Source organism: Carcharodon carcharias, chromosome 25, assembly GCF_017639515.1.
Source record: "Carcharodon carcharias isolate sCarCar2 chromosome 25, sCarCar2.pri, whole genome shotgun sequence".
NCBI classification, from domain to species: Eukaryota; Metazoa; Chordata; class Chondrichthyes; order Lamniformes; family Lamnidae; genus Carcharodon; species Carcharodon carcharias.
This window is the reverse complement of record NC_054491.1, coordinates 34,590,295-34,602,665: the sequence shown is the minus strand read 5'-3', so window position 1 is coordinate 34,602,665 and position 12,371 is coordinate 34,590,295. Positions and strand designations below refer to the sequence as shown.

The following is a 12,371-nucleotide window of genomic DNA, read 5'->3' as shown; positions in this document are numbered from 1 at the left end:
TGTCTCTCTCTCTCCTCTGTGTGTGTCTCTCTCTCTCCTCTGTGTGTGTCTCTCCTCTCTCTGTGTCTGTCTCTCCTCTCTCTGTGTCTGTCTCTCCTCTCTCTGTGTCTGTCTCTCCTCTCTCTGTGTCTGTCTCTCCTCTCTCTGTGTCTGTCTCTCAACTCTCTGTGTCTGTCTCTCATCTCTCTGTGTCTGTCTCTCATCTCTCTCTCTCTGCTCTGTGTCTCTCTCTCTGTCTCTCTCCCTCTGTCTGTCTGTCTCTCTCCCTCTGTCTGTCTGTCTCTCTCTCTCTGTCTCACATTCATATTGCTTTACTCAGATGGTGATGGGTTTGAGCCCAACTCCAAGAACTTGAAAATGTAATCTACACTGTGCAAGACTAAAGGAGCGCTGCACTCAGCTGTCCCTCAGCTGAAACATTGAACTGAAACCCCCCTCACCACATCAGCCCTAATGTATGGCATTTTAATCAAAGTGAGGGAGCTCTCCCTGTGTCCTGACCATGTGTCTCTCAGTCAACCTGAGAACATTTTGCTATTGAGATCTTGACATGTACAAATTGACTGCAGCATCAGCCTACTCTTCTTCACAAGTAATGAATTGGCTATTAAGGACCTTGGGAACCCTGGGGGCACTTTATAAATATCAGGGTTTCTGTTTGTTCTTGCCTGCTTTGTATCCGTGTGCTGGAAATTCTTGGAGACAGAAAACTTGATGTGGGGGAGCAAATAAGAATTTAGTTTCCTTGCCTTGTAATTATTCTCCTCCCCTTTTATAATTATTCTGTCTCTTATGTACACACTTCACCCTAGAGGCTGTCATCAAGATATACACATTAGCATTTAGCAAGTCTCAAGTTAAGGGTCAAATTCCTCTCTCTAATTTGAAAGTTTAAAATCTCGTTTTTTTGTACAAAGATCTACTTTGAATAATCTACTTTACCTATTGACGTAACTTGTGTTCATTTGTCTAGAAATTTCACTTCATCACTGAGTAACCAACAGGAACGGGGCCAACATTCTCACGGGGAGGTTTGTTAATGCTATTGGGGTGGATTTAAACTAAATTGACTGGGGAATGGAATCCTGAGAAGTAGATCAGAGGGGAGAGAAGCTGAGATGGAATTAGAAGTTAAAACTCTAGTGAGTCTACAGGGCAGAGGAAACATAGGCTGGATAAGAAAGAAATGAGTTTAGTGAGGTTAAATGGAATATATTTTGATGCAAGGAGCCTGAGGAATAGGACAGATGAGCTGAGCGTACAGAGAGGCACATAAGAGTATGATATCATAGCTATAACCAAGACTTGGCTAAAAGAAGGGCAGGATTGTCAGCTCAACATTCCTGGTTATGATATTCAGATGAGATAGAGAGGGGGATAGAAGAGGAGGGAGGGGTGCAATATTGATCAAGGAATCAATTGCATCAGTGAGGAGGGATGATATCTTGGAAGGATCATCAAATGAGGCTATATGGGTAGAAGTAAAAAAATACAAGGAGCAAACACACTAGGTGTGAACTATAGGCCCCCAAACGGTCAGGGAGAGAGAGGATGAAATATGTAATCAAATTTCAGTAGTGTAAGAATAATGCAGTAATAAAGGATTTTAACTACCTAAATATTAACTGGGATAGTTTTGGTGGGGAGGGAGCAAAATTCTTAAGTTGCATCCAGTATGTAAAAGTTCAACAAGAGAGGGGGGCGGTTCTGGACCTAATATTCGGAAATGATCCCGGGCAGTTGGAAGGTGTATCGGTAGGGGAGCATTTTGGAGATAGTGACCATAACTCAATTAGATTTAGGATAGCTATGGAAAAGGATAAGGTTAGGCCAGGAATAAAAGTTCTAAACTGGGGAAAAGCTAATTTTACCAAGATGAGACATGATTTGGCCCAAGTGGACAGGGAGCAGCTACTTGGCAGACAAAGCTGTGTCAGAGCAGCGGGGGGCATTCAAGTACATTGTAAGAGTACAGGGCAAATATGTTCCTGTAAAGACAAAGTGGATAGGGGGAACCAAGTCCAGTGAACCCTGAGTGTCAAGGGGCATAAAGGTTAGGATTAAGGCAAGAGAATAACTAGAGAAAGAGTAGGGACAATAGAGGTAATTTGTGGACCTGGAAGACGTGGGTACAGTCCTCAAATAATACTTTGCATCAGTCTTCACAATAGAAAAGGACGATGCAAGTACAGACATCAGGATGGAGGACTGAAATATAGAGGAAATTGAGAGAGAGGAGGTACTAGCGGGTTTAGCGGCCTTAAAAGTGGATAAATCATAGGCCTGGATGAGATGTATCCCAGGCTGTTGAGGGAGACAAGGGAAGAGATCAGGGACCCTGGCAGTAATTTTCAAATCCTCTCTGGCCAAAGATGAGGTGCCAGAGGACTGGAGGACTGCTAACGTTGTCCCATTATTAAAAAAATTGGGGGCGGGATAGACCAGGAAATTACAGGCCAGTCACTCTAAACTCGGTGGTGGGGAAGTTGCTAGAAAGAATTCTAATGGACAGAAAAATCTGTACTTGGAGAAACACTGATTAATCATGGATAGTCAGCATGATTTTAAGGAAAGGTTGTTTTTGACAAATTTGATTGAATTTTTTGAGGTAACCAGGAGTGTTGATGAGGATAAAGCATTTGATCTGGTCTACATGGACTTTAGCAAGGCTTTTGATTAAGTGCCTCATGGCAGACTGGTCAAGAAAGTAAGAGCCCATGGGATCCAAGGCAAAGTGGCACGTTAGATCCAAAATTGGCTGAGAGGCAGGAGGCAGAGGGTGATGGTGGAGAGATGTTTCTGTGACTGGAAGTCTGTTTCCAGTGGGATTCTGCAGGGCTTGGTGCTGGGGCCCTTGCTGTTTGTGGTGTATATAAATGGTTTGGACTTAAATGTAGGGTGTATGACCAAGAAGTTTGTGGATGACACGAAAATTGGTAGGGTAGTAGATGGTGAGGAGGATAGCCGTAAACTGCAGGAGGATATCAATGGACTGGTCAGGTGGGCAGAGCAGTGGCAAATGGAATTCAACCCGGAAAAGTGAATGTGAAGTAATGCACTTGGGGAGGGCTAACAAGGCAAGGGATTACACTATGAATGGTAGGATCCTGGAAAGCATTGCAGATCAGAGGGACCTTGGTGTGCATATCCACAGATTCCTGAGGGTAGCAGGGCAAGTAGATAAGATGGTTAAGAAGGCACAAGGGGTACTTGCCTTTATTAACTATGGCATAGAATACAAGAGCAGGGAGGTTATCCTGTAACTGGTATAAAACGCTGGTTAGGCCACAACTAGAAAGCTGTGTGGTGTTCTGGTCACATTATAGGAAGAATGTGATTGCACTGGAGAAGGTGCAGAGGAGATTTACCAGGATGCTGTCTGGGCTGGAGGGTCTGAGCTATGAGGAAAGATTGGAAAAGCTGGCATTGTTTTCCTTGGAGCAGTGAAGGTTGAGAGGGGACCTAATAGAGGTGTATAAGATTGAGGGACATAGTTAGGATGGAAAGCAAGGGGCCAAAAACCAGGGGCCATAAATTTAAGCTAAGAAGTAGAAGGCTAAGAGGGGAGTTGAGGAGAAATTTTTTCACCCAGAGGGTGGTGGGAGCCTGGAACTCACTGCCTGAAAGGGTGGTTGAATCAGAAACTCTCATAACATTTAAGTATTTAGATAGTCACTTGCGTTGCCTGTTATGGCCAAGTGCTAGAAAATGGGACTCGTGTAGTCAGATCTTTGACTGGCTTGGACACAAGGGGCCAAAATGCCTCCTATGCTGTAAAAGCCTGAGTCTAAGTGGTTTAGAACTGTAGAAAGGTCTGGTTAATTTCAGCTGTAGAATCATCCATCTTTAAAAACAGGCCACTTGCTTATCGAGCCTGTGGCTGTTTGTTTCTTGCACTAAAATTAACTGCTCTAATTCTATTTCCTCCCTTCCTGTCCTTTCAAGCACTTATATTTTTCAAATGAATTAGTACCTTCCTATTCAAATTGGCTGGTTGGTGTCTTGCTCGCTTGCCCTTGCAAAGGATAAGGACAGCTGTTGCATGAGGATGTAAACAATTGTAGGTTCCCCTCTAAATCTCTTCCTATGACTACCACAAGTCCTGGCTTCAGGATGTCCATTTTTTCTTAATCCTTCCCGGATCTTAAACTGTTGCAGTATTCTGACTTGGAACTATATCCCTGTTACTTCATGTCACTGTTAAAATCCTGGAACTCTAGCTAACAGTATTGTGGGAGTGCCTACACCGCACGGACTGCAGCAAATCACCACCTCATTTTCAAAGGGTGAATGAGCAATAATGCAAGTCTTGATAGCGACACTCGTTCTGAGAATTAAAGGAAAAATCTTTTGTCCTATGATCCCTGCAAGAAAATGTCTGGGTATTTTGGTAAGGATAAGAACAGGATCAACTGAAATAGTATCTCCACCCTTCACCATCACTGGCCACCAGCACTCACTGTGTAGATGCAGTAATTGCAGATGATTCTTCTGTGTGAGACAAATATGAGAACAAGTTGGTGCTTTTGGGTCAAATGAGGAAAAATGATGGGGTAGGATGGTGGGGGAAGGAATTAACGAGAACAAGATTATGTCTGATTTTTTTTTTAAATTGTACAGTAGATCTTGGTAATGAGGTTTGTTCAATGCATCTGCCTGCTGAATGGCTCTTTCAAATGAGATGCACAGTGTGTTGCTGCTAAGTATGATTTGCTGAGCTTTCAATTTGTATATAAAACTTAGGCAGCCAAGATTGGCAATGCCAATAAAGGTGTTTTAAGAAAATTGGGGGTGGGGCTGTAAATGTGGTTTAGTGGTAATGTTGCTGGACTAGTTATCTTCTAACTACCCCCCACCCCACCACACCACCCCAATCCACTCACTGTTCTTTTCCTAGGTGAGGCTGCTAGTGGTAGAGGATAAGTAATGTAGCTGAATATTTGGAAGGGTGTGACAGACCCAAATCTGATTTTGGCACTTATGCCCCAGAAACTAGCGGTGCATGAATGGTCATAAATGAATATAGAGAGATATCTCTGCCCATCTTGCATTCCAAACTTTACACTCTGCTCCTAAAAGCAAATGGACAGAAGTTATTTTGTAGCCATTACGGTTCAAAGGCACTTGGAGACCGTTTGCATATATGCGTAGAAGTTCATTTTCTTGTCTTTGGCCGGTAGTGTAAAGGTCTCCTGATGCACTTGGCATGGCTTCCAGCTATCTACAGGGAAGAGGGCCTTCCTTGTTTGTTGCACTGAAGTGTCTTGACCACCCTTCTCCTCCTATGACCACCACTAGACCTGGCTCCAGGATGACCATTTTTTTTCTTAATCCTTCCCGGATCTTAAACTTTTGCAGTAACATATAGTTTCTCCCACTAATGGGTGTGCCATCAATTGCTGAAGCTTGCCAGCAATATGTTTAATGAGGTTTTGGTGGGCAGTACATGAGCCATTCCCACCTCCCAGAGAGGCCACACACTTCAAGCAAAAGAGTGACCCCATTTTTGTCTACTTTTATAAATATTAACAAAAGCATTAATTGTTTTCCCAGAGTGAACTTCACAAGAATTGTTCAGGAGCTGCTGGACATGGAAACACAAGTCACCGTGACAATGACACATGGTGTGACTGGGCTCCATTTGGTGAGAACCTCCATTAATAAATTCTGTATGTGGATAAAAAAAGCAAAATGAATCATCCAACTTGTTTCCACTTGTGTGAGAGGCTGTTCCTTTTTGCCTCCCTTCTTGTACTTCAGATATTCCACTTTTTCTTCAAGCATCTATCACTAGTGACCCAGTGCTTCTTTTGTATCATCCAGCAGGTTGTGGTCATGCTGGTACCGCCCAAAATTTTACTCTATTAATTAAATACAGTTTCACAACTTGTTGCAATGGATCTGAGCTCATGATCTAGTTAACCCTGTATATAACCACTGCACTACCTATCTATTTTAATTATCCTCCGACTGTCACCTTGACTGAGACGTGCATCTGCAGAGTATGCGTTCCACAGTTGTGCTAGGTGTTTACTCCAATAAGCCATCAGATCCTGTTCCATCTTCTATTGCAAAAGCAAGTCAAACTTGAGTTCAGGTCAACCTGCACCAAAGAGGAATCTAGCGCAGATTTTGAAATGTCATGGGTGTAACCTACTATAATGCACCAGACCACTGTGGAGCATTCAATGCTGTTCTAATTTAACTGGTGAAGGAGAGTCCTGTCCCTTTTTTTTATATAAAGGCAGCCCTGGATACTGCAGCTGGTGCAGGCCTGGCAATCATCGCTTGGTCATAACGCAACTGAGTAATTTCTGGGAAGAGTGCCAGGAAAGTGTTGCTTCACAAACTTGGGTTTTTGTAATCTTTGTCATTGTATTTTTTTTTAATCCATGGAGTTTAATTTTTGCTGCTGGGTGTTTGACCAGCTTCCTCCCAATTTTGTCAAGGCTCATCTTTATCAACCACAAGAGATGTGACAGTCTAACTGAATCACATGGATTGTCTTTCTTTTTTCAACTGTGGCACTAAATTGCAGCGAAGTATTTTCTGACCTCATTGCATACACTTGGTAGGAGCGGGAGCCATCACTGCTTCTGTTAGATTTTTGTGCCTGACATTGTACTAATGGCTTGATGTGGATGCACACGCCTGTCAGCAGATCTTGCAATCCGTACAGACTGGACTGGTTCTTCTATCGACTCAATATTCATGGAGACCCTGAAATCAAAGAAGGCCTTGCTGCTATTTTCTGGCTTACTGGAATAGACCATGCTGCTAAATGACTTTGATAGGTGGCTGAAATGTACACCGGATCATGGCTCAGACTAGATTCCAACAGCCAAATTTATTTAACAGCGAACAAGTAGATGAAACGAGTTTCTGTCTTTACCCTCAGAGCTAAGCTTTCCCTTTTCTGTTCAGCAACTATCTGTTATAGACTGAAATCTATAGAATTCCACAATGCCTTTTTCCTTTGGGGTGTCCTCCTGAGGCTGACAGCAACTGATGGCTTCAGTCTGGCCTTGTTCACACTCTCTTCTAGGAGTTTTGACCAGCTACCCCTGCAATTAGTTTATATACTGTATATTTTACCACTTGCAAAGATGCTTCTCCTTGGCTCCCTTTCAATGCAGCATTGATCTTTGAAAAAATGGCTGTTTTTTTTGTGTGACAAAATGCTACAAAGTCACACCCAGCTCTGTCTCATGGCTGTCAAACTCCCTGACTGACTTCTAACTTCTGTACCACTTACCCTTCATTCAATACAGCTTCAAAAAAGAATGTCAATGACATATCTCATTATCTCATTGTGCATCTGGCTGGTCTAATGCCAGTCCAGACATTTCAGTAAAGTTCAACAACATTTTTTCAGCTTATCTATCTTTCTGGGACTCAGCCAAAATGTCAAATTGGCAAAATAGAATTGGAAGGACTTTGAGGTTCCATTGGAGCAATGCCTGTGATATGACCCATTTGCATCCTGTACTTTGCAGAAACTAATATTAAACACTGTGTAAGAACAAAGCCTGAAAAATAAGTTAAAATGCTCCATTTACCCATATGAGATAGCCGTTGAGCCTGGGAACCATGGCTGTGTCTTATGCAAAGCACCTAAAGGCTCCTCTACCACCATATATACTGAAATCAGCCCATCTCCATGTCTCTGTAGCCCAGCTGTGTGCTGTTTTCCCTTCTTTCTTTAATTAATTAAGTATAATGTATATTCTTATATTTTCTTAAGTGACCGTTCTTCATAAATAAATCTAAACAGAGTTTCTTCCTTTTTAAACTGCAGCTGAATCTGATCCTGTTCTCATCTGGAAAGCAATCAAGAATATGCTAGGTGTTTTTTTTTTAGTTTCACCCAGTCGAGGATACTGAGGTTAATTGCTGTTTGCTAACTCGTTGGAAGCTTGAAGTGGAACCTGGCACCTTCCTAAGTTTGCCTTGTCTTGTTCCCTCCTGACCAGCTAAATCTTTGAGAGAGATCCATGTTCGTTCCTAATTGCAGTTAAATAAAATTTCACTTGCCACATATCACATATCACAGTATCTAGTGTTATGGCATGGCTGATGCTAAATGCCGATCTGCTCAAATCCCACAGAGAAACTTGAAACAGCTGCCAAAACGGTTTTTGCAATTTGTATAGTGAGCGGTTCTGAAATCAGGAAATGATTTCCTTGACTACTTCTGATTTTTATAGTAAACATTTATTAAAAGACTGAAGGGGAGGAAAATATCCCACAATTATATTTAAGCACAAGAATGACTTCACACTGTAAGCACCACAACCCTTATCTTAACTACTCTCTAATCTAAAAGCAAAATACTGCGAATACTGGAATCTGAAATAAAAAAAAAAATATGCTGGTCTGACAGCATCAGTGGAGAGAGAAGCAGAGTTAATGTTTCAAATCCGCATGACGCTTCAGAGCTCTGAAGAAGTTTGTCTTACCAGCATTTTCTGTTTTTATTACCCTCAGAGCTAACCTTTCCTGCTCCTGTACAGCAATAATCCTTATAGATTGTAAAATCTATAGAATGCCAGTAATTTTACCCTGCAATGCTTTTTTCCCTTGAGGTGTCTTCTGAGGCTGTCAGCAACTGGGTCTTCAGGTCTGGTCTTGTTTGCACTGTCTCCTGGTAGCTCTGACCATGCATTCCCTCCCTTTGATCTCTCTCTTTTTATTTTGGCCAATTTATTAAGACATGCTTTTTTCCCAGAATTGATTAAATCATTCTTTATCTTGGCTCTTAGACTTGTGAAAAAACGAACTTACCCTATCTTTACCTCACTTCCTTACACCTTTTTAACAACCTGCATATATCCCTCTTTGAACTAAAACAACTCAATTCGAACTGTTCCTGTTATTGCTTTGAGTAAAACTGATTGAAGTTCCTCTTGGTTCATTAATACATCAAAACCACTTCTTACTGTTAACTTTAGACCTTTGCCATCACTCTAGCTTTTAATTCAATATCAGCCTGACTTGCAGTACTTAACAAAATATTCCAGAAGAAAACTATTACAATTTCTTGTTTTCTTGACATGAGACTAAAACAAGTGCTTTGAGTACATTGAAATGGAGCTAATGGTAATCATTTTTGTGAATGGGCATTGCTGGTAAGGCCAACATTTTATTACCAAGATTTCACCTTGAGACAATGATAAGCTGCTACCTTGAACTATTGTAGTCTATGGGGAAGGTACTTCCACAGTGCCATTAGGCAGGGAGTTCCAGTATTCTGGCCCAGAGTGACCATGTCTGAGTCAGGAATGGAGGGTAACTTGGATGTAATAGTGTTCTTGTCTGTTGGCTGCCTTTTTATCCCCATGTGGGTTTGGGAGGCTAAAGGAGGTTTACTGGGGGCCCATAGTAAGCTGGTAGTCAAGGGGAGAAAATGTTCATTCATGTGTTTGTAACTATCCTGTCATTTATTTCAGATAAACCCAACTACAAGATGCTGTTTGGTGCACTGGACAACTCCTTCCTGATAACTTATGCCATTGGCATGTTCCTCAGGTCAGTATTATAGAAATTCCAGCCATGTGTACCTTGTGAATTTAGTGCCTTTCAAGGTGAGGATGCTGCTGTTCATTTTGGATGCCGAGTGTCAGAATTTCCAAAATATGGGGGCAGAGTAAGCCTCCCTCCAATTCTGCACCTCCAACCCAAACTTCTGACAGTCCTTCCATACACCTATATGACAATATTCCATTTGCACCGATAAAGATTGCTGACAGAGGGGCCATTTTGTTCTTTGGGCCTATATTTGATCTGACTCTCTCTTGGTGGCACAATGTTGTGTGCCACATGACATTGGCATAGCAGTAGCTGGCACTAGACTCAAAATACAATGCATTAAATTCAACTCTGTTCCTATCATTGACTTTTTTTTTTCAATTTTTAGTTAATCATTTAAAAAAAACTCAGAACCCAGTGCTGAGCTAAATAGCCCAGGAGGAAAATTTTAGCAGTGGGCCAGTTCTCAAAGATTGAATGTGTTGAGTTGGCAAGGGAAGCATTTGAGACTTTGGAAGTCCCATGAGTTCCTAGTTTCCAACAGTGAATGGCTCACCAGAGCCACTGTACAAATGTGACTTGAGAATGAAGTTTGGAGGTGTGTGTGAAACAGTCTGATGCGACGTTTGTGGGTTGACTTGCCTCTCTTACATTGCCCAACTCTGCCCTGCCTCAGCCCATGTGATGCTGAAAGTCCTCAAAGTCCTAGTCACTGCTACATCTAACCCATGCTGTATCTGACTGAGGAATGTTTGGCTGGGCCCTGCAGAGGGAGCCTTAATCCAGTATCTAACCCATACTTTTTGAGAGATTGGAATTGCTTCATGCCAATAATGGATGCAAAATGAAAAGTGGACAAACTATTAGCAGCACAGAGATTCTTGAGCATAAACTTAGCGCTCAGAACAGGTGATAACTTCAGTATGGCTCAAAGTTCTGTTTAATTCCTACATATAAAGTGCATGAGTAAAATGTTTTTATGGTGAAGTGAAAATGTGTTGGAATGATATCTGATGCTTCTCCCTATACTCGGACAGGTTTTTAATTTTTGCTGTTTGCTTTTAGTGGTATGTTTGGGGAGCGTCTCCCTCTGCGATATTACCTGACTGCCGGAATGTTGCTCAGTGGGTTATTCACAGCCCTTTTTGGATTTGGATTTTACTGGAACATACACAGCATCTGGTACTATGTGGTTATACAGGTCAGTGGCTGGGAACTGCACAGCCAGAATTAACCAACCACAGATATATAATGGCAAACGCATGTATGTATGGGGCATTTTTTGCTACTTTGCTGTATCTGTCACCCTTGTTGTAGAGATTTCCTAATTCCAATTTGTCAGGTGAATCTGATTTGCATTAAAATTACCTACTGATATTTTTGCCTTGCAGGGTTAGGAGCAGCAAGTTGGCCTCTTGGCTCTATACATTTGGTTAACAGATTTGTTCTTTGCCCTTTTTGAATGTGATTTATAACACTGGTGTGTAACAAATGCAGACAAGTAATTTATCTTCCCAAACTTCAGTGTCTTCTAAAGCCTGTTGCTAAATTATGGCTGCACAAACATTATCCACATTATCCTACTGACTATCTGCATATGTGAACATTCCCAGAGTACATTATCCCACTGACTATCTGCATCTGTGAACATTCCCAGAGTACATTATCCCACTGATTATCTTCATGTGAACATTTCTCAGAGTACATTATCTCACTAACTATCTATGTATGTGAACATTTCCCAGAGTGTATCAGGCTATTCAACTGCAGTGAGCAATGCAGCTCATCTCTATCCCATGTTCCCATTACTGTGCTTTCCAACAGCACTCTGAGCACATTGATCAGGGGTGGAACTTCTGTCCTTTACTTATTTCCTTGCTGTCCTTCCCATGCTGGAAGTGTGGCTGAAACCATTAACTCAGCACAAGAGAGGACTTTGCAGGTAAATAAGAGTTCTATAGCTGAATTTGAGTAGGTTACACAGAGGGGAAGAGGGTGAACATTGGGACTAGGGTTTGTCACTGGCACTGTTACTTAATTTTTTAATAAATTGCTTCACAAATCCTTTCAACAATTTCAAGGTAAATCTGTGCCACCTGCATTAGGTTGAAAATATTGGCGGAGATGTGGACCTTGGGGCCAAAGAGGGAAAGATGATTTGCAACAGGGGTTGACATAGAATCCAAGAAACTTGTAGCACAGAAAGACAAAGAAGCCATTTGGTCCATTCTCTGTATGGACTCTTTGAAGCAGCCATTGTGCTTGATTCCCATCCCTACTTTGGAAGTTTCCTCTACCTCACACACATTTCTGAGACTAAAATAAGTAGATTTGTGCTGCATAAGAATATGAGATGTGGAACATGGGGTGGGAATATGGAATTGAGATCAGTTATGATCTACTTGAATGACCAAGCAGGTTCTGGGCAATTCATTGAGACAGCAATTCATGGGGTGCAGTGTCTGCAGGCTGGAGGGGGTTGGGGATTGTTCAGAATCTCTCCATACCTATCTTCAACCCAAGCCAACACGCTGTTCTCCATAATCACTATCTTTGCCAAGCGAAGTTCAGTTTCCTCTTTGCAGCATTAAATATCATAACTGCAATCAGTTTGCTTTTGAAGAGTTAAGCCCTATTTGTGATCACCTTACTCCTCGTGTTTCTCACGAGGATCTTCATCTAATATTTTCCACAGATCGCAAATGGTTTGGCTCAGACTACAGGGTGGCCAGCTGTTGTTGCTTGCGTGGGGAACTGGTTTGGAAAAGGGAAGTGAGTATTGTTTTAATAATTTCTGCAAAAAAAAACATCATCTGTAAGATCAGGAGTGTCAGGCTGGGGAA

General features: G+C 41.8%; 1 protein-coding gene across 3 annotated transcripts in view; it reads left to right on the top strand.

Moving 5' to 3' along the window:
* slc37a2 (solute carrier family 37 member 2) overlaps positions 1-12,371 on the top strand; it is a 272,775-nt gene that overhangs the window by 225,089 nt on the left and 35,315 nt on the right. For all 3 annotated transcript variants that reach the window (XM_041174633.1, XM_041174632.1, XM_041174634.1), the window contains exons 3-6: positions 5,554-5,644; positions 9,450-9,528; positions 10,594-10,729; positions 12,224-12,300. In XM_041174633.1, coding sequence (XP_041030567.1) covers positions 5,554-5,644; positions 9,450-9,528; positions 10,594-10,729; positions 12,224-12,300 — 383 coding nt within the window. The remainder of the gene's footprint in view (positions 1-5,553; positions 5,645-9,449; positions 9,529-10,593; positions 10,730-12,223; positions 12,301-12,371) is intronic.